Source organism: Eretmochelys imbricata, chromosome 17, assembly GCF_965152235.1.
Source record: "Eretmochelys imbricata isolate rEreImb1 chromosome 17, rEreImb1.hap1, whole genome shotgun sequence".
Lineage (NCBI taxonomy): Eukaryota > Metazoa > Chordata > Testudines > Cheloniidae > Eretmochelys > Eretmochelys imbricata.
Window position 1 is genome coordinate 2,326,370 of NC_135588.1, and position 21,140 is coordinate 2,347,509.

The 21,140-nt window shown below is 50.3% G+C and overlaps 2 protein-coding genes across 3 annotated transcripts in view; one reads left to right on the forward strand and one right to left on the reverse strand.

Moving 5' to 3' along the window:
- Positions 1–8,249, forward strand: part of TAOK1 (TAO kinase 1) — a 98,269-nt gene extending 90,020 nt beyond the window's left edge. Inside the window, exons 19-20 of one of the 2 annotated variants that reach the window (XM_077836586.1) lie at positions 78–260; positions 5,677–8,249. In XM_077836586.1, coding sequence (XP_077692712.1) covers positions 78–260; positions 5,677–6,138 — 645 coding nt within the window. In that variant the 3' untranslated portion in view covers positions 6,139–8,249. Of the gene's footprint in view, positions 1–77; positions 261–3,069; positions 3,170–5,676 lie in introns of those variants that run through there. The other variant, XM_077836588.1, reaches the window with a different exon arrangement.
- An 8,208-nt stretch (positions 8,250–16,457) lies between these two features.
- On the reverse strand, positions 16,458–20,244 carry ABHD15 (abhydrolase domain containing 15). The gene is made up of 2 exons (XM_077836923.1): positions 19,406–20,244; positions 16,458–16,956 (listed from the first exon to the last, which is right to left on the reverse strand). The coding sequence occupies exons 1-2, from the start codon at positions 20,242–20,244 to the stop codon at positions 16,458–16,460; spliced, it is 1,338 nt and encodes a 445-aa protein (XP_077693049.1).
- Positions 20,245–21,140: the final 896 nt, after the last annotated feature.

The following is a 21,140-nucleotide window of genomic DNA, read 5'->3' on the forward strand; positions in this document are numbered from 1 at the left end:
CAAACGTTTTCCCCCGTACAGTGTGTCACGAGTGGCTGTCCCCCCGTGAAACATCTCTATTGTCTTCCTCCTCACAGCTGCGTTTGGATGAGGCGCAGGAAGCGGAGTGCCAGGTTTTGAAGATGCAGCTGCAGCAAGAATTGGAGCTGCTGAATGCATATCAGAGTAAAATCAAAATGCAGGCTGAGGCCCAGCATGATCGGGAGTTGCGTGAACTGGAACAGAGGGTGTCCCTTCGCAGGGCCCTCCTGGAGCAGAAGGTAAGGGCGGCTGAGGGGCTTTGGGAGCAGCAGTCAGCATTGGCCATGTTCCAAGAGTTTGACTATGAAAAGCTAATGTTAACGGGACAATGCTACAGTACTGGTTTTGACCCTTCCCTGGGTTCTCTCACCTGAGAGGCAAAATGGCATCATACTAGTCACTGGAGGAGTTCCTCTTGTCCCGTCACTGATAGCGATAGGGAGAATGGGGTCTTGGTCTGCTCAGGGTGACAGTGCTGTGGCACATAGTAGGGCTGAGGTGCAGTGTGCCTGGACCTTGGGTGGTGAAAGGGGAGCCGTTTGTATCGAACTCCATGACCTCCTCCTCCTCCTGGCTGGACTGCAGGGCTCCATCAAGTTCTAACTGATGGAGGGAAGGCTGCTGTGATGGTGAGTCTTCAGGTAGAAGGGGAAAAGCAGTGTTCTCTCCATTGTCCCTGGCAGTGGATTCTCTCTCCACGTTCAGGAGAGGGAAGATGTAACACAGCAAAGGAGAGTTTCTATAAGTTTCTCTGGTATCAGGAATAGTGAACTTCAAGTAGAAAGGGTGGAGTGCACCAGCACAGATTTGTGATGGGGGCTACCCTGAACAGAAATGTTTGTTGTATGCAGCTTCACTCCATTAAAAGTCTATGAAGACTCAGCTGTGATACCTCTGTAAAATGACTTTTATTAAAGTTAGACAGCCATTGAGAAGAAACATGATAGTCAAATCATAGTTAAAAAGTCCAGAGGTCTGACCCTAATCCCATTACAAACTGGAGCAGCCAGACACAAAAACAGAGAATCCACTGAGCTCCAGAGCTTGGTATAGAATTGCTTACCCATACCAAGCATGCCTCCCTGTGCTACACCAAATCTGGGTTGTGAAACTGTGTATCATGGCCGCATACTAAGCATGTCACAGCAAAGAAAAATATCCTCCTGGCCTTCGTCCTGTAGAATTTCCCCTGTTGACTTACCCCTATGGGTTGTCAGACATTGTAACTTTGATGCTGACTGACAGTTAATACATTTGTGGCATAGAAGTAAGATATACTTGCTTGCTTCTCTCAGAGTAACCAATGTATGTTCAGCCAGCAAAGACCACTCATCTGAATTATGCTGCTGATCTAATGGGCAGTGGGAAGACTAGTCTAAGAAAGCTGTGTCTTCTGCTTACCCATGGCCCTTTTGCAGGTTACTGAATCTTCACAAGTGGCTACGTCTGTGAAAACTAAGTTACTATGTAGGACTTTCTGGTGTAATATTTGCCTCTAAACTGCAGTGTTACATTTATTTTATTCCCATTAAAATGTCAGTTTGAAAAACTAACAGTTTACAACACAGCAGTACTCTTGGAACCTGCTTTCAAATAAATATTTGTATTGTAACTATTGCTACCTGGTGGCGCAGTCTGAGATGTATCTTTTGGAAGCATGTGTGTAATAGTCTGTTGCTAGTCACTCGGTTTTGTGGGTGCAATTCGGATGTGTTCTGATGTTGCATTGCGCATAACCAAGAGAAAGTCTGGCATCAAGTTACATTAGAGGCTGAAATTAGGCCAGTGATTTAAAGGAGGACAGGTTAGCCAAAAATGAATTCAATGCAAATTATTCGTTATGGGCCTGATCCAAAGCCTACTTGAGTGGAAGATCCCTGTGAATTGGCTTTTGGCCTCAGTTACGATGAGAGGACATTTAGCAAAGCTCCATTCAGGGAAGAGAAAGATAAGATCTTGGCATCCTTTTGCTTTGGCTTCTGTTGTTAGAACTGTTCTCAGGGCCAAGAGATCCTGCAGTATTTTTTTTTTTTTAACTGATGTGCCTCTTTACAGTGATGTGTTCAGTCACTTACCACCTTTAAAGTAGGGTTGTAGCAACAAAATTAAATGGTTCAAACAGTAAGAGCCTGTATACCACCAACATGCACAATGCATATAATTAACAGCTAGCAGAGAAGTGCAAAGCTTGAGCTAACAGTGAGGCTGCATTCCTTGGGCTGCCTGGTTGGAGTTACTGCTGATTAGTGGCCACCCAGGAAAAAAATGGGGACCCATGTGGAATAAATGGGAATGTGCTGTTTCTCAAAGCGTTGTCCTTTCAGTTGTTGTAGGCTGTCTTGACTCTTTTGATGCACAATGATGTGATACGATGTGTCCACATGCAGGCTAACTGAAGCTTTGACTTAGGACTGGAGACAAGTGTCGATTTTAAAATGCCTCTGTATTTTTATTGGTTGTCTCTAGCAAAGTACATAGAGCTTTGGCCCCTTCCCAGCAGAGCGCTATTTATTGTATGATGGTGCCCATCGCTCTAGGAATTGAGCAGTGTATGTGGCTTGGATGAAGGCAAAGGCATATACATAGCCAGCCTCCTCAGTTGGCATTTTTCCAATGGTGTAAGTTTCCTGGTGTGTCAGTAGTGAGCTTTGCCCTGTACACATGGGGAGTGTACATTCTAAAGATCTAGATGTATAATATGCTTCTCATGCTGCTTCAAGTACCTCGCCCAGCAAGACCCTCTGAACCTCTAAGTCATCTCTAGGTGATGTAGCTTTAACACAATGAAATGTACGAGTCCACATGTGCAATTGAATTGTATCTAAGTTCTGTTTTTTAACTTTCAGCCTTCACCATGGCGTCACCTGCAGTGTTACGCATATCTGTTATGTTGTATTTAAGGCAATGTTACTTCTGAAATAGAAATAGACTTTGCATTGATTGCAATAGTTTGGGCAGGGTCTGGGAAGCCTTGCTAAGCACAAATGCAAACAATTGTGAGTAAATAGATTTATTAAGGATCCTGAATATCCGTGTTTCACAAAACAGGGTCGTTCTTCACAAACAGCGTTTGTGCTTGGGCTGCAGCCTGAGCTCTGGGACCCTCCCACCTCACAGAGTCCTAGAGCCTGAGTCTGAACATCTACACTACAGGTGAATAGCCCCTTAGCTCAGGCCCCTTGAGCCTGAGTCAGCTGGCACTGCTCAGCCGTGGCAGTTGTATATCTAAGGGATTGAGCAGCCAGCCATGTGAGCTTCACCATCCAGGTACAGGCAAATGAGTTAAGATTACATTGTGGCAGTCTTCTCTGAATATTCTTTGTAGCCGCTTTGCCCCCTATGTGTTAAAAAGACATAACTAACAACAGTAATTTTAAAGAAACAACCTCTTCCTGTATTGTTTTTGTGGCTGAAATACAAGACTTGTTTGTCAGGACACCTAGGTTCTCTTCCCAGCTCTGCTACTTTGCACTGCCACTTCCCTGCTGTGTGCCTTTGTTTTCCTCACTTATAAAACAGGGGTGATTTCTTACCTAGTTCACAGGGAGGATGGGCCTTAATTCATTAATGTCTGTAAAGCTGTAAAGCTCTTTGCACTTTTCCAGATGGATGCTGCTGTCTAAATTCAAGAGATTATTAGCCTCTTAAAACTGGGGGGGGGGGGGAGAGCTTGATTCTCTGATTCTTACTTATTGTAAAGCCCCTTTTTGTGTTAATAAGAAACAGACCCCAAATACATCACGTCTGGCTTTTTTTCTTCCTTGTTCCCCTCTTAGCTTGGACAGTGAAACTAACCCGGTCAGTTCTCTCCTGTTGGTGATGCTTGGGTTTCCAACACTGAAGGTTACTTCTTGGGGAATTCTGCGTCACTGCACGTGTGCAGAATTCATGCCCCCTCCAGATTTCTTTGCTTCCCCACAGAAAAATGACTTCTGGTAGGAAAGCAAAGGGAAGCTACAAGAGCGGTCATGTGCCCCTCCCCGGTAGTGCAGGCAGGTCGGTTTGGGTGCCTAGAGCAGCTGGTAGAGGCGTAAATCAAGGCTCCTTTACATTGCCAGGGTGGTGTAAAGGACAGTGTGGCCTTATAGATGCTTATGGTGCTTTAGTGATTAGAACTGGTCTAAAATTCTTGGACTGAAAAATTTCCTATAAAAAGATGTGCTTCCCTGGCATATGCTGTCAGCCAGCCACTCCGTGGCTTTTAGGCAGAGTGAGCTGGCCGCCTGCCTAGCTTTTACCTGGCCTAAGCCTTACACAGGGAGCTAGATCCTTTACCTCATCAGGGCCCGCACTGTTTCTCAAAGCCGCAAGAAATCAGCAAGTGAGGGAAGGCAGCATCTCAAACCCCAAATGGTGGAGGTGATGACTCATGCTGGAGCAGATTGTTTCCTGAATTGTAGATTAAACTACTGTACATATTCCCTGATTAAATGCCCTGAGAATGGTTACAAGCAAACAAGTGTTAATCTCCAGCACTTGTGAGTCCTGGGGCCCCTCTGGGGTGAGAGAGAGTCTCTCTTGTGGGAGTGTTGTTGCTGAAAGGAGTGGAGATGTCGGCATGCAAACAAAGTTCAAGCAGAGTCAGTTTCTTTTTTCCCCCTTCCCTTCATTCTTTGTGACCAAGCCCAATAATGGCTCCTCCGTGGCATGGAGAAATAATGGAGCAATTGTTGGTTCTGAGTGTTTAACCCCAAGAATTTCTACAAGAGGAGATAATAAATCGCAGGCCAAAATTCACCCTTGCGCCGGGGGCCATCAGGAGGCTTGTGCACCATGTTCCCTGTGCCTAAATGGCTGATGTCCATGCCTTGCACAAGGGCCATTAAAAAGTGATTTGCAGTGTTCTTACTGAAGAGAGACTGTGTCGTATCAAGAGCTGGAGATGCTCCCAACTCCGTTGGTCATTTGCAAATCATCCAGCTAATAATCTGCCCAGAATGCAGATATCTCCACCTACGTTACTGTTTTGTTTTTGAAGCGGGAAGAAGCCCCGTTGATCACATGTAAGAGAGAGCAGCAGGGTAATGAGACATTAGAAACCAATTTAGGAAAGGAGTAAGGTCAAAGTGATGAACATAAGCCAAAACCAATTGGAAGACTGGCTCTGAAGGGGAAAGCAGGAAGGTCTGTTAGTAAGTTGCCATTCTGGAGGAGAGTTGTTGTCACTGGATTCAGCTGACAACGGTTCAGACCAGTTGCTGTTGGATTGGTAGGTGACTGACAACCATGCAGTCGTTCTGCTTGAAGCACCTTGTCCCTAGGTCGGGGTGAGCAGTAGATTTTGCTGCTGCATCTTAGATTTGAAATCTGAGCTCGTGAAGACATAGGTTTGGATTTGAATCCCAGAAGCCCTGATGTAATGTGTGAAACACCAGGAAATAGGATGGTGGAGCTCCTCACACCTGGGTTCCATCCCTGCTGTCCAGCCCCTCTCACTTTTTGGCGCCCAGGTCCACGTGTCCGAGAAACCCCAGATTGTTGTTTTGCATTCATAATGGAGAGTATGCCTCTGGCCCCTGCAGCTGATCTAGTCTTTGGCTGAACAGCAAGGCCAGGGATATGTAAACTCAGCCTTGCAATGAACCTGGTTGCGCTTGCTGTGTCTCTAAAGGTGTGCTGCTCCTACAGACTCCCTTTTCTCTTTCCTTCCCTCAGATTGAGGAGGAGATGCTGGCGTTGCAGAATGAGCGCACCGAACGGATACGAAGCCTGCTGGAGCGTCAAGCCCGCGAGATTGAAGCCTTTGATTCAGAAAGCATGAGGCTAGGTTTCAGTAACATGGTTCTGTCTAATCTCTCCCCCGAGGCGTTCAGCCACAGCTACCCGGGAGCTTCTGGCTGGTCCCACAATCCTACTGGGGGTGCGGGACCTCACTGGGGTCATCCCATGGGTGGCCCACCACAAGCTTGGGGCCATCCAATGCAAGGTGGACCCCAGCCATGGGGTCACCCCTCAGGGCCCATGCAAGGGGTACCTCGAGGTAGTGCTATAGGGGTCCGCAATAGCCCCCAGGCTCTGAGGCGGACTGCTTCTGGGGGACGGACGGAGCAGGGCATGAGCAGGAGCACAAGTGTTACTTCACAAATATCCAATGGTTCACACATGTCTTATACATAACTTAAACAGGAACTGCGGGTGGCAATTCCACCAGAGCTGTCTGCCAACAGAAACTGCCTACAGATACATCCCAGCAGCCTCCTCAGTGTGGGACTGCAGCGCGATGCTGGGTGACCATGGAGTATTGTATTCATTTTGTAAAGCACTCTGTTTTGTGTCTACTAACTGGGATGTCATAGTATTTGGCTGCAGGGTTTGTTTTTTTTAATTTTTATGTTTTGGGGGGGCCTGGGGAGGGGATCTAAGACATATATGCAACTAGTCAGAGAAGTTGGCTGTCGGTTATGGCATTGAAGCTGCACAAGGGCTCAGACTGCTTTAACCCCCCGCTCCCTATAGAGTGTTGGGAAGAGTTCAAACCTTCTCTAATGTCCAAACCTCTTACCAGCCACCTGAGCAGACCAGGTGGGCTGAAAATAAGTCACTACCTGGCGGAGAAGCAGCTGTGTTTTCTGCCCATTGTTTATCATGAAATTGGCCACATTTCTAGGTGTAGCCTCAGGAAGAGAGGAATTAAAGGAACTGTAGGTGAGGTAGAGGGGCAAGAGGAAAGGCTTTGCTTGCTGAGATGACAGGGTTCAACACAGACCCTTGCCACCCAAGGGCACGCTCTCTATTGCACTATGAGGTGAGCTTTCTCCAAGGGCATAGGTCGGCTTCCTGGGCACCACACTGGTAGATGTGTGTGCGGGGGAGGGCTGGAAATGTTTAAAATCCAGCTTAGCATCTTTGCACTCCCCTGGCTGTGCTGGTGGCAGGGGTGTCATGCTTTGGAGGAGGTTGGGAAGAAGAGCATAAATAATAAAAGAACACTTGTATGGCTAATACTGTGACATCTCACCTTAGCTAAGCATCAGAATAATTCGTGGAGCCCTAAATAGTTCTTTTGCTCTGTTCTTCAGAAACCTTGGACTTACAGCCAATCAATCTGAAATGCCAGAGGTATTTTGAAAGATGCCATAGTCACAAAATGCCATTGATCGGGGTTTTCATTACTACACTGCGTACACCAGTTTATTACCTTTTGGCTTGTTGCAATTTCCTGTTTACATGTTGAGTGTAGCCAACTGTTTCAATGTTTAGTTGCCATAGTATACCAGGAGGAGCTGAGCCAATGACTCTTTACCAGCTGCTGACTAACCTACATCACCACTGTAGATCTTGCTGCATGTGAGGCTCCTTTGTATTATTTTGGTTGCCGCAGTACTTTACAACTTTACAGGCCATTGAGACTTTGTGATCATTTGGCAGCATGTCACACCACATGTAGGAAGCACTATTTCCAGATGGCTCTTATCAGAGCTGCTGTACTACTGAAAGGGAGCAAAAGAGGTTGGGGAGTAAATTAAAAAAAATTAAATTAAAAAGGTCAGAGAGTCTGAAAATAAATGGAATGACTTTTGTGGCTATGTCTCAACCCTTAATGTGTTGTGAAAGACTAGTACCAGTGGTGGGGAGTTCTGGGCAGGTCAGCACCATGAGATTCAGATGAGAATAGGTGGATTAAGCTTGGTTTGCGGTAGAGATTTTCTTCCTGGGGACTGACCAGCCAGAGTTCTTTGTAAATTACTTGCCTTGCACACTAATCATCTTGAAGAAAACACTAGCTGCTAACTCTAGGATTTGCGTTTAACATGTTCGTAGGGCTCACAAGCAGGGTTTTCCGAATGTGTTTGTCCACGTGACATGTTTATATAGAAATACTCCAATGTGTCGCTGCTGTTCAGTTTTCTCAACAGTGTGACATTCTTTTGTTAACTAAATTAAAATCCACTCCAGATCCTTAACTCTTAGCCAATGTCTGGTGAATCCAAACTTCAGGATTTCCAGTGTCTCGGTATATCATATCACTCGGAACAAAGATGGACATGATACCAAAATACGTTTGATTAACCCTTTGGCAGGGCCTGGTAGTATTAACTGTGTTCGCAGAAGTTTGGGATGAGGCGGTGAAGCCACTGGGGAATACGCCCGTTGGTTACCCTGTAGGACAGATATGTTTGGGACAAAGATGAACTCTCTGACTTCTTATTCCCCTTGAGACGCATCTCTGTGTGGGATGGATGTTTTCTCTTCTAGCTGTTCTTTTGCATTAAAATGTTCAAATGAAATTAAGGAAAATCACCTTCATTTTCCTGTTTTAAGAAAAAAAAAATCAAAAGCCAAACACCTATGTTGGATCTTACCACCTTGGGTTGGAGGGTGTATCCACAGCACGGTGCTAATATGCAATGTTTAGGGGTTCTCACCTACTCCTAATCCCAGACAGCAGCAGTGATGGAAACTGTACTTCACAATTCAGGGGTTTCATCCTTTTGCTTCTGTTATGGTTTGAATTTGGCCAAAGTCTCTGGCTTAAATTGAGCTACTTCAAGAAGAGTTCCCTCAAACCATCTCTTTGTGTAATGTAAAGCATGACTAAATGCTGGACCCAAATGATGTCTATCACATATTGGCTTTTTTGTTTCCAAAAAAATTGTGTAGTAACCATTTTTACATGTATATCATGTGCAGACCTGGACTATTCCAATGAGTTAATATTTTAATTAAAATAGTTTGCAAAAACTGATTCAGATCAACTGGTATAAATGTGTGTCTCTGTGTGTACATGTGGGGAACAGAACCTACCTTCCGAATGAGTTTGATCTCAAGAGTTGTTTCCCAATTACTCAGTTGTTGTAATCTGTGGGAATTGCTTCATATTGTGTAGTGGAGGTATATGAGGTAAATTAGTGTATATATAATGTGATATGTTATAGATATCATATATATCACATTCAAAGCTTTGTGACATATATGTATAAATATAAAATCAAAATATTCCAGAGACGCAAACGCTTTCTGAATCAGTTTGCAAACTCCATTTTAAAAAAATTAAAACTAAGTACTTCACACTGTACTATACCCTCTCACTCACGCTGCCGTGCTGTACTGTACCCTCCCACCCACTCACGCCCCTGCGCTGAACTGTAGCCTCCCTCCCACGCCGCCGCGCTGTACTGAACCCTCCCACCCTCCCACGCCGCCGCGCTGTACTGAACCCTCCCTCCCACCCTCCCACACCGCTGCGCTGTACTGTACCCTCCCTCCCTCCCTCCCTCCCACGCTGCCGCGCTGTACTGAACCCTCCCTCCCTCCCACGCCGCCGCGCTGTACTGAACCCTCCCTCCCACCCTCCCACACCGCTGCACTGTACTGTACCCTCCCTCCCTCCCTCCCTCCCTCCCACGCTGCCGCGCTGTACTGTACCCTCCCTCCCACGCTGCCGCGCTGTACTGAACCCTCCCTCCCTCCCACGCCGCCGCGCTGTACTGTACCCTCCCTCCCACGCCGCCGCGCTGTACTGTACCCTCCCTCCCACGCCGCCGCGCTGTACTGTACCCTCCCTCCCTCCCTCCCACGCCGCCGCGCTGTACTGTACCCTCCCTCCCTCCCTCCCACGCCGCCGCGCTGTACTGAACCCTCCCTCCCACGCCGCCGCGCTGTACTGAACCCTCCCTCCCTCCCACCCGCTCATGCCACCGCGCTGTACTGTACCCTCCCACCCACTCTCTCACGCTGCCGCGCTGTACTGAACCCTCCCTCCCACCCACTCACACCACGCTGTACTGTACCCTCCCTCCCACGCCCCCGCACTGTACTGAACCCTCCCATCCACCCACTCACAGCCCCGCACTGTAATGTACCCTCCCTCCTACCCACCCTCTTATGCTGCCGCGCTGTACTGAACCCTCCCACCCACCCTCTCACGCCGCCGCAGTGTACTGTACCCTCCCTCCCAGTCACGCCCCCGCGCTGTACTGAACCCTCCCATCCACCCACTCACGCTCCAACCAGGGCTTTAAAAATACTGTTGTTTGTAAATTGTGAAAACTACTCCCAGTGTCTCAGCAAGATGCTAGTTTTCCATCTTCTATGTGAGGATTAACACTGGGAAAATGTCTCTGTGTATATTACTTTACAATTTTTATGACAGTATTTTAAAATACTGGTGCCAACTTGACACCTACTGTATATTATTCTGTGTGTTTGTTTTTTTCCCCTTTGCAGAGACCTTAAATTTTAGTCCAGAGGTGCAATAGCAGGAGAGTTGGCATTTTTCACCTCTTTAATCATATTAGACTTCTTTTGATTTTGTTAATTAAAATCAGTGCAAGGGACCTTTGTTGGTTGTGGTGTCTGGAAAACAGAGGCCACCTCTCCCTTCCCCATTGAATGTTGTGCACTTAATTCCTTGGACACAACACTGGAACTTTCACCTGCATTCAGTCTAACCTGTAAACTACAAAGGGGATGAAAACCAAACACCGGACCGTGCAGTAACAAAGCATTGAACGGGGAAGTCCCCGTGGACATTTCTTATCTACAAGTCCTGCCTTGGGGCAGACTAGAGCTGCTGTACTTTCAGTACATCCTCAGTTCATTGTCAGTCCAGTGCACAGAGTACATGGTGCTGGATACTGGAATAATACTGCTTATTCTCACAAAGGGGAAAATGGCCTGTTGAACTCAAAACCTTGATCCTGTCCACTCTTCGTTGGCGAAAATAAATTGTATTATATCAGTACCTACTGTTACTCTGTTACATACGCACCTCTCTCTGGAGAGAGATCTAATACTATCTCCTTTGTATCTGTTTATATACTCTCTGTGTGTGCACACAACTCGTGCTCTGCCTTTCTGTCAGGGCACTTAGCGGTCCCTCAGCTGATAAGCGGACAGGACAGTTTGTTCAGCAGGGCTGTGTTAGGGGGAGGATGTGAGCAGAAGTGCACAAGGGTTGAATGGAGTGGGCAAGCCCTGGTTTAAATCCTGCCCTGTGTTTTGCAGGCTGTTGGAGGGTTCTGTAGCTGCTGCGGGCGTGTGAAAGGAGGGACGAGCGCTCATGAAGGGTACGGCACAGTTAGAAGGCAGCGCAGAAAGCAGGGTTGCGTAGCAGTATGGAGGTGGCCTAGAGAGCTGCTGGTGCTGTTCGACGTATGCTTGGAGTCAGTGTGCTGGGAGGAAAGGCGGCGGTACATAAGAGTGAAATGCGCCACAGGCTGAGCTCAGAATCCCTAGGGGTGGTTCATCTCAAAAGATCACAAACCCCGTATAGTCTTCATTAACCTTCTACATTTCTGGTTCAGCTGCCACTAACTATAAACGCTGCTCTCTGCACCTTCGTTGTTGTTCCATGTGCATTAAGCTAAGGCCAAAACATAAGATAAAACTGTGAAGTTACTTATTAGCTCCATTCTTTATCCTTCTCCTCACCCATTCCTTCCAGAGCATGGGCACGTGTCTCTAAGTCTGGTTCCCCACCAGCAGTGGACAGTGTGATGGGAACAACATCATTTTCTTCCTTGATGCCAGTTCTGTGTGCCCATGTAATGCTGCAGGCTTCTGAGTGATGGGGTAACAGCTGGACAGAGACAGCCCTTAGAACCTGATGTTCTAGGCCTGGAAACCTTCTGCAGAGTCCTGGCATCTCTCCTCCCCGCCCCACCCACCCTTGGATAGCAGTGAGGCTTCTGGCAGTTTGGGGAGAGGTGGTCTGTTCATGCATGTGTCAAGTCAGAGTTGCACATATGAAGGGCATCTCCTTTGTTAGTGGGAGGTGTTCCTGCAGTCTCAGACCTCGCTAGCGTAACAGCATGCCACGCATAAGGTGTGTCTTCCTCTTGGTGTGTGTGGATGCTCATGGCAGTGGTGTGTACATACCAAAGGGAAACCCCCAAACAACTGTTCTTGTGCGTTATAGTTACTCTCAGCAGTGTGGTTGCTTTGAAAGCAGGTTTGTAACCTTTTTCAGTGTCTCCAACAAGCTTTTGGCTTCCCTAAACTGTCAGCAGGAGTGTCTGTTCTTTTAAAACTGTCTATGCTCCTGGTTTAAAAACCATGGGACGGTTCCAGTCCCGCACTCCCCTGGACTCCAGTCAGATTGTGAGCTTAGAAGTGGGTTTTGTGTCCTTAAGAAAGGTTGGTGCCCGTAGCAAGAATTTGGGATTGACGTGTGTCTTGCTGTGTTCATTTGAGTTTGCACTGTCCGGATTCATTTCCGTAGGAGCCAGTGAAGAAATGTTTGCGAGACTGTGCTTAGGGGTGCAGGGGGCTGTCAGATCTGGGAAGAAGCCAGCTGACTTAATGGTTTTATTAAAACATTACTCCAAAAGAGAGACGGGTACAGATAACCCTGATTCCTGTTGTGTAACAGAACTCAACCAGTTGGGCCTGTCAGGGTCACTCACATGCCTGGGAGGCCCCGTTCTCAACCCTTGGCTAAATGCTGGAGGAAGAAAGCCTGGCTCAGCTAGAGAGGGCTGGGTAAATCCCGCATGCAGCAGCAGCAAACAAGCAGCTGGCCCAAGCCGTGGCCTCTGAATGCTTGTGCTTTTGGAGGTACCTTTACCCACCTATCTGCCGTCTAGCCATGCTCTGTAAATCCAGGGTCAGCCCCTCTGGATACACACGCTCAGCCTGGAGGTCTGGAGGTGGCCTGCCAACGAGAGATGGGCGTTCCACCACACCCCTGATTTTGTGCACATTGTATCTCCTGTCCCCTGACTTACCGCTCCCGGTACGGGTACCTCAGAACAGGCACCGTTCGCATTTTCACTGGCAATTGGTTTAATGATTGTGAGTGAAAATATTGTAATTATCTGTAAATATGTAGTTAACAAATTGACCTAGTTCCTGTATTTTTTAAGTTTTTGTACTAAAGTTTATAGATACAGTATGTGCCACCTAGAGAGGAGCTACTGTCATTGCCAGCTGTAGCCCAGCCTGCATTTAACCCCTTAAATCGCCTGTGTGACACTAAGGATTCATGCTGAAATATTGTAAGGGCCGGGGGGAGATAAGGGGGAGTAATGACTTAATTTGCTGTCCAGGTGGAAATGCTTCTGGAACTAACAAAACATGATTGATCCATATCTTTTATATTCACCATTTAAGTTGGGTCCTTTGGGTTTTAGATGCGTGTATGCAAAACCTCTGCCCTTTCAGTCTAAATGCAAAGTGCGGTGATGTGGACAGTGCAAAGGATAGAAGTGTTGGCTTGGAGCTTTTTCTGGGGCTGAAACTCACATAAACTAAGCCCAATTTCTCGCTATCCCTTTCAACAGCACCCTTTTCTCTTACTTACAGAATTGTACAGAAAATACATATTCCCCCCACCCCCTGAACGTGTTTTGATGTCAGGATAATCTAAAGAGCACGTAAACCGTTGGGAGAAGAAATTAATTTTATGGAGCTCGTTGCCTGCTTTTAGTGCCAGTATAACACATTTCTATGGCAACTCTGAGCTCAGCAGAGTTTGGAAATGAGCACACAGTTGTTAATGAACTGAAGTATGTAATCGCTGCTTTTGCATGGCTTGGCAGCAGTGTTAGATTAGGGCCACCTGAAAGCATTGGAGGCAAATTCTTGATTGGAAATGGTCATTTGCTTAAGTTTCCCTTGACTAAATGCATAGCCAAGGCATGGTGTATGCTCCTAGAAATTGCATGTGGTCAAGGAATGGAATATGCAGAGGTGGGGGACAGTTTTCTGCTATCGAGCAGGCTCTCCTTGCAGACTGGTGGGTGTACTCCCACTGCCCTGCTTGCAGATGCTTATGTGGTTGAGATGTGGGCTACAGCTGGCTTGCATTGTAGTTTTTGTTTTCAACACTCATTACTAAATTAGAGAGTCTTTTCCCTTGGATTGCATATGAATGAAATAATCTCACACACCTCACTTGTCCCACCTTCACTGAGTATCTCATAGTGTAAGCAAATCTGCAACCCTGGAATAGCTCTGAGAGCTAGAGGTCTACAAGAAAAGAGGGTTTCATGACCACTAGAGAGACCAGTCTTTGGAAGATGTTTAAGTTTCCCTGGAGGCTGTTGGGATGTGAAATCTTCAAGACACTGACAGGATCAAGGAAGGGAGGAAATGCAGAGGTGGGGAGGCATGGATGGTGGGTGTGGTTTCTGGCAGTCAAAACTACCTGCTTCCTTTCTTCAACCTTCCTTTTTCTCCTAATCCCTCTCAGCTCTCACCTGAGCTTGCTTAGAAGAGGGATACTTTATCTGACCAAACCAACTGAAATGGGGGGTGGGTCTGATGTAAATAAATTAACACTAAAAATCAAATATAGTGCATACTACATAAACAAAAGGCTATACCGACTTGAAAATTGTAAATGCTGAAGTTTTTATTAACACTTGGGTTGCTAAAATTCCTATTTATGTTCTTCCATGGAAATCATTAACCCATTTAAAACTTAAGGCGAACAGTTATGAAAATGCCAGATTGCCAGGAGGACTTTAGCTGTCAGAGCCCCCTTGGTTTCGTACACAAGAGAGGTAGCACAACTTGCATTAAGAAGGTAGGAGAAGGCTGTGTGAGGTGTGTATAGTGTATATTTTTAAAAATAGCTTGCTTGTATTGTGAAGACTTTAAAGATAAACTTGAGAATTCTAACATAACTATTAACAAATTTAACATAAGTTATCCCACTGGGTTCGGAGCGTCTTGAATGTATAATCTTTTTGTAACCCAGAATGATTTATTCTTCTACCAGTCAGCCAGACATCTTATTTATATGTTTAATTTTGTATATCAATTTTTCTTTTGTTTTCATGATTTCCAGCATGCGTCTGTTTGGTTGTTTGCACAAGTATTGTGTAAACTAAAAGAAATTTTAACTTGAACCTGGCATTTTTACTTTCTCGGATATTCTTCCTCCACACTTTTTGGGTGAACCTGGGGGGGTGTATTTTCCGTTTGCAGCTTCCAGGGGAATGCCTGGTCTTTTGCCAGTCATCTAAAATGCTCCACTGTCAGTTGCTTTAAAAGAAAATGAAAATGTCACCTTATCAGTCCTAGGCAGCGCACGGGGAGGAGGGCAAGTGCACACCTGTAGCAGCACAAACCTGCGTTTGGTTGCAAAACGAAGGCAAAGCTTGGCTTTAACTAGATAGCTGCAGAGCTCCCCTAAGTCCCACGTGTTCTCGCCACAGCCCTGACACAGGCACAGTTGCCATGACCTGGGGTGGGAGCTCTGCTTGCTTGAGGGTTGCTGCGGGTAGCCAGGTTCCCACAATGATAGTGGGAGTTAAAATAACTGTGTCCCTCGTGGCTGCCACCTGTGGGGTCATTGTTACACCCCTTGCTGTGTGCCTGCTAACGTGTGAGTGGGAAGAGGGATGCTCACAGACACCAATTAATGTGTTTGCTCCCCTCCTCCCTCTCTCCCCCCACCGTTTCCCTAACAACCTTCAGCTCGTGACCAAGAACTCTTCCCCAAGGCCCCAGCCTCTGTCCTTGGCCAGTAGAGGGCTCATTCATTCTGGGGCATCGGGAGTGGAGGTGTAAACACGGCTTTAACAAAGCAAGGCCAGGAGCCGGGCATCACTTTATCATGGGTGGTGCTGCACACGCCGTTATACTGAATAGAGGCCTGAGACTTCCAGGCCCAATTCCTACAGGGATGGATCACCAAGGGTTAAAACAGGGTGTGTCTGTTTGCACCAGCTGGGATGGGTGAGTCTAAAGGTGTGCATTTTCCTTTTGGTAGAAAAGGCCACAAGCACTAACTGATAAGGCTTCTTGTACAGTATATTGTCAGTATTCCGGTATCCTTCCGGTTCACCATACATTAGCGCTCATATATAACCTGTATTAATTGTATAGATTGTGCATTTAAAGCTGTTACCGAGTTGTCAGAAAATAAGAGAAGAGAAAATAAGGTCGTATGTAATATTTTGTTTGTAAGTATCCTTTGTAACAGAGCAAAGGAAATGTTAAAAAATCAACTGTAATAAAGTAATTTTAGTACATGGAGCGTCTGCTGCAGGTTTTGAAAGGTGAGGAGAGGAGGAGAGCGCCTGAGGATCAGGGTGTGGGCTTCGCATCTCCCCTGAACGCTGTTCCTTCAGCAGCACGGCGCCCTCCCATGGTAGGGGCCCAATGAGATTGCTTTGACCCGGGGGCACTTTCCCATCGCAGCACACTCAGGCTGGTCGCTGGGAAGTGTGTGCTCGTGGAGTTTCATACGCAGAAGGGGAGGATCAGTTAGCCATGCCCAGCCCTGAGAGTGCGCAGCCTGGGCCATTTCCAGGCTGGTGGGAACACACCAGTCATGTCAGCCCCATGGGCTTTCGACGGTCTGCTCCTGTGGGGAGGGGATGGTAGGGCCTTTGTGTGCAGCGCCTGCCATCCTGGTGTGAGCACGCAAGAGGGCTGGGGAAGGCTGTGCAACGGGGGGGGTGACCGTACAGCGCTGCATGGCCCTTGGACAGCCTCTCCTAGGGACGCTGTGCAGAGGTGCTAGTCGCAGCACCTGCCCGGCGCTACCTGGTGTAGGACCTCTGCCAGCTGAAGATCTCCTGGAGGTGGCAGGCAGCGGAGGAAGCCTCTCTCTTCTGCAGGACACTCCTCCTGCACCGGTGCAGCCCCTTCAGCCTCTCCTCCACCCGGAAGAACTCTGCGACGGCCATGAAGTACTCCAGCGTCATCCCGTGGCTCCAGGAGCAGGGTCCCTCCCTCAGGAAGCCGCAGTGCCCGCCGTGCGGCGTCAGCAGCAGGAAGAAATAGGGGCTGCTGTGGAAGAGCTCCATGGGGAGAGTGCTGGCCGGAGGTCCCCGGACGGGGTCGTCGGCGCTGCAGATGCACAGCACTGGGACGGCTGCCTCATCCGCATCCCGGAGGGGCTCGTTGCGATCCCAGTAAGCATCCCAGGTGACAGGGTGCTTCTTGGTCTGGCAGAAGAGGGTTTCCTCGAATTCCCGGAGTGAGCGGCTCCTGAACAGCCTGCCCATCTCCACCCCCTCTGCCAGCGCGGTGGCATACCTAGGAGGGACAAAGGCAACAGGCCAGGGCACGGCTCACATGGAGTGGCTGTGTCCTTCTCATTCACCAGAACATCGCTGCCCCCTGCTGGATGCTCTCAGATTTCTCAAGTGTTTCACGCTGGAGACGCATGTCCAACGGCTGCCATAGCTGGCTAGTGGCACTGCCCTGCAGCGGTTCTGGGGTAAGAGCTCCTGAATCCTACCTCCAGTGCCTAATCTGTGTGGCTTAGTGGGGGCCTGAAGCAACAACATGGCAGGGGTGCTAGATACCATGGTGATGGGCATGTTACAAATGCCTGGCTGGGCCATGGTGTTCGTGTGCATCCGCCCCTGTGTTTGTGACACACTCAGTCTGCATAAGGTCTCTGAACTCCTCTCTGTATCCTCCCTGGGCCCCAACCGGGGGAGCTGGGTGCAGCTGTTTCCAGGGTGCCCTGCTTCTAGCCCATGCCACCCAAACCTACAGCCAGTTAGTGCCGCAGGTGCATGTGGCCATTTAATGCCTCTGCTTTTGCAGTCCCTGCCCGTTCAGATCGGAAGGGCCCCACGGCAGCTGTTGTTGGGGCAGGGGTGGCCTGGGGGCTCTGTGGGTCCAGCCCTTCCCTGCTGCAGGAAAGGAGGGGGCGTTGCTCCGCAGTTTCTCGCTCGTTTGTCATTTTGGTCACTTGGGTTGGAAACCATAGCGACAAGGAGAATCTTAGCACCTGGCCTCCCGTACATGGCTCTGGTTTCCATGCCAGCAGGCTGAGGCTGCTGCAGCATGAGAGTGTGGGACATGGAGAGCAGGCGGGCGGGCCAAGCTGTGCGTGAGGAACCCCGCCACCGCCCCAGCTGAGTATGGTATCCAACGCGCTACCCCTAAGGGCAGGGCATCCCTGGCTCTCCAGCTGCCCGTGGCAATGGAGCCCTGTCCAGTCCCTGGCTCCCGCATGCAGAGCATGGGACAAGGGACTCCGTGCAACCCAGAACGATAACCATCCAATTCAGGAGCACAAGTGTCCCCCTGCCTCTGGGCTGGGCTCCTGCGCATGGCTTTTTCCCTCCCCAGGGAGTGGTGACTTTCCTTCCTTCCCCCAAGAAGGTGCCCCTTTGGAGCGGGCCCAATGGCCTCCCTAGCACCCCCTGAGATAGCACCCGACGCCGTTGGACTTCTCCATATTCCTGGAATTGTCCATTGATGGTTCCCAGGCTGCATTGCAGCTGGGGCTCTTGCTCAGAGCAGATGGGGGGGGCACTTAAGGAAATGAGGTGCAGACAGGCAGCATCAGCCCCAATCAGGTGCCCCCAGTAGCAGACTGGCCAAGGGGAGCCGTGAGGTTCAGCAGGGTCCTGCTGCCATTCGGAAGCTGTTTGCCTTGACTCTGCTAGAAGGGAGGATTTTGAGATGGCATGGCTGCCCTTCCACAGCACGTCCAGGGCCTGCTCTACACAGTCTCCCCAGATAACTCAGTTGGGGTGTCACTCTGGTAACAGCCCTGGGGTGGACACAGTTCTAGAGGGGTCAAGGGGGCTTACACCTGTGTAGCTTATTCCCCTCCCCTATGGGACTAGCCAGGCTGGTGCAAAGCACCTTTATACCAGTGTAGCCAGTCCCACAGGTGGGGCCTGTACTGCTGTACCAGTACAGTCCATCATACACCAGCTTGGTGCCAGGAGCCCTCAGCTGGGCTGAGCAGTTTACCCCAGGGCAGATCCATCTCTGTGGAGAGCTGAGTGGTGGTTTCTGGGCGGAGACATAAAACTTCAGCAGAACTATTTCAAACTCCGGCAGGCTGGTGGGTGTTGGCTTGGGACTAGCTGAGGCAGTGAACTTAGCTTCCCTTGCTGCCCGGCTCCAGGGAGTTTTGACTGAAGGTTTTAAATTGGGTCTGGGGCATTTCTAATGTGCCCGTCAGCGCTGGAACAAGGTGACTTTGCTTTCAACAATTCCCCCAACACTCACCTGCAGGGGCTGTCAGCTGGCCCTGCCTCGCTGGCTCCTCGCAGTGCCGCGAGACGGGCTGCCCTCCGTGCTTAGAGGAGCGAGTTTTGCTGTTGAGCTGCTCTCATCTGTTGGGCCTCGCGGCTCCCGCCTGCGCGCTCCCTGCTCTCTCCAGCTACCTGCGCAGCCTCTGCACGTCTTATCCCCTCACCCACGGGCTCCATAGCCACCCGATCCAGCCAGGCGCGAGTTAATGTGGTTGTGAAAGTGCAGGCTGGTGCCAAGCAAGTTTCCCATGTGCTGACCTGCTGGTGCCCCTCAAGCCTGATCTGCAGCCCCTTGTTACCCCACCCCTGGGATCCTCAAATCTACCCCGAGCCTGCCCTACGCCACCCCTGCCCGCCACCCCAGCTCTGCCAAAGAACTTTGTCCCTGTTCTGTCCGCCCCACTGCCCTGCACTCCTGCCACCTCAGTCTGAAGAAGTGCAGCCAAGAGGGCAGGGGAGGGGCTTGGGAAAGTACCCACCTGCTGAGGCCTCGTTTCTGGTGCAGCAGCAGACTCCACTCATACAGCCAGGGGCACCCGGTCTCCAACCACTCCTGGCACCTGAACACAGGCGAGATGCAAGCTGCTGCAGCCAGGTAGCTGGAGGAGCCGCACTCCCCCAGGTAGGAGAGGAGCAGGCCGGAGCCCGAGCCCTCACTCACGGCACAGAGCGAGGAACCCGGCTGCCGCACACGGATGTATGTCACCGCCTCCTTGAGGTCGCCTGGGTCCCCGAAGGCCTGCAGCTTCAGGCTGGCAAGCGGGCTGCCATTGTGCCCCCTGCGGTTGAAGATGACGGGCTTGTAGCCCTGCTCCAGGGCCAGCAGGCAGAGGTGCAGGACGCCCCTGGTGACCTTGCCGGAGGCATTGGGGAGGACAAGCAGCACCGGGGCGATGCCAAAGGCAGCGGTCGCTCTACTCCGCTTGCCGGCACCACGGGGCCCCAGGACCCAGTCCAGGGCTACCAGGCCCCCATCGGCCAGCTGCAGGAGCTCCCGGGCCAGCTCCGGCTGGTGGGCAGCGGGGAAGAGGAGCTGGAACATGGTCTGGAGCTGAGGCCAAGTCCTCCACAGCCAGCGCCCGCTCTGCAGGGCAGCGCCCCGCTGTAGGCTCCTCAGCAGGCTCTGGGCCAGGGCCGAGGGTTTGCAGATGAGCCTGCAGTGCCCTGCCCCGGGCCCCTCCTCCCTAATGACATCGTCCCCATCTTCTTCCTCGCCTGCACCCGCCGGCTCCCGGCCTGGCCCCCAGAGCTCCCTGGCTAGGAGGCAGAGAAGGGCTAAAGCCAAGGCCCAGGCCGCAAGGCTCCCTAGTGCCAGCATCAGGTGCCTCTCCCGGCTGGGGAAGAAGTGTCTCCCGGAGCCCCCCTGCGTGGGCTCTGCATCAGCCCCCCTCCTTACTTAGCAAATAATGGATTTGTTTGAGGACGAGTGTGCTGATTGGATGGGGGTTGTGCAAGCGTTAACCCTTCCCCTGCCAGGCGCTCTCCCCAGGGCCCTGGCTAGCTGCCTTGAGGATCCTGCCTCTTTCCACCCCAGCTGTGGCTAGCAGAGAGCTTGCCCCATTCTCCTGCTCGGCCCCCGCTCCTCATGCAGAGAACGAGCGGCTCAGTTCCTGGGTGGGTGAGCGCCATGCAGAGCTGTTACTGGAGCCCTGGAGGTGTCAGCACTCTGCCCGCCCGGCAGCAGAGGATGGGGTTCATGCAGGAATAACCAGACCAAGTGCATTGACCGGGCCACACTGGAGTTCAGGTGAGCTGAGCGCATGGCTCTTGTAGCCTAACCCCACTGCTGGCCTGCCGCTGTATTGCCCCACGGCCCAGCTGCGGGGGGAGGGTGGGGGTTCTCATGGAGAGGTCCAGGCTGCTGGGAATTTTCCATAGCCAAGCACTCTGCCCCATGTGACTGGCACAGAAATGGAGCCATTATACCCTGCACCTGCCCTTGTGGCCCCCTGAGCACCATGGCCACTCCCACCACTGTGGGCATATTCATGCCCCCCACCACCACACACCCCACGGGAGGAGGGGCAGGCCCTTGTTCCTGGGTGTGCTTTACGGCCCCGCTCCTGCACTGTCGGTAGGGGACTTTGCAGGGTCAGGTTGCAAACCTGCCCTTCACCCCTTCCTTTTCTCTGGGCCTGGGCCCCGAGCAGAGGTCTGTGTGCACTGTTCACAGGGGTGCTCTGCACACAGACCCCGTTCCTCCCGAGCCTCGCA

Bases quoted from the DNA above. Each gene is read 5' to 3' on its own strand.
- ABHD15 (XM_077836923.1), bottom strand. From the start codon at position 20,244: ATGCTGGCACTAGGGAGCCTTGCGGCCTGGGCCTTGGCTTTAGCCCTT. The intron at 16,957-19,405 runs GTGGGTACTTTC...TGTCCCTCCTAG, and splicing joins CAGAAACGAGGCCTCAGCAG to GTATGCCACCGCGCTGGCAG.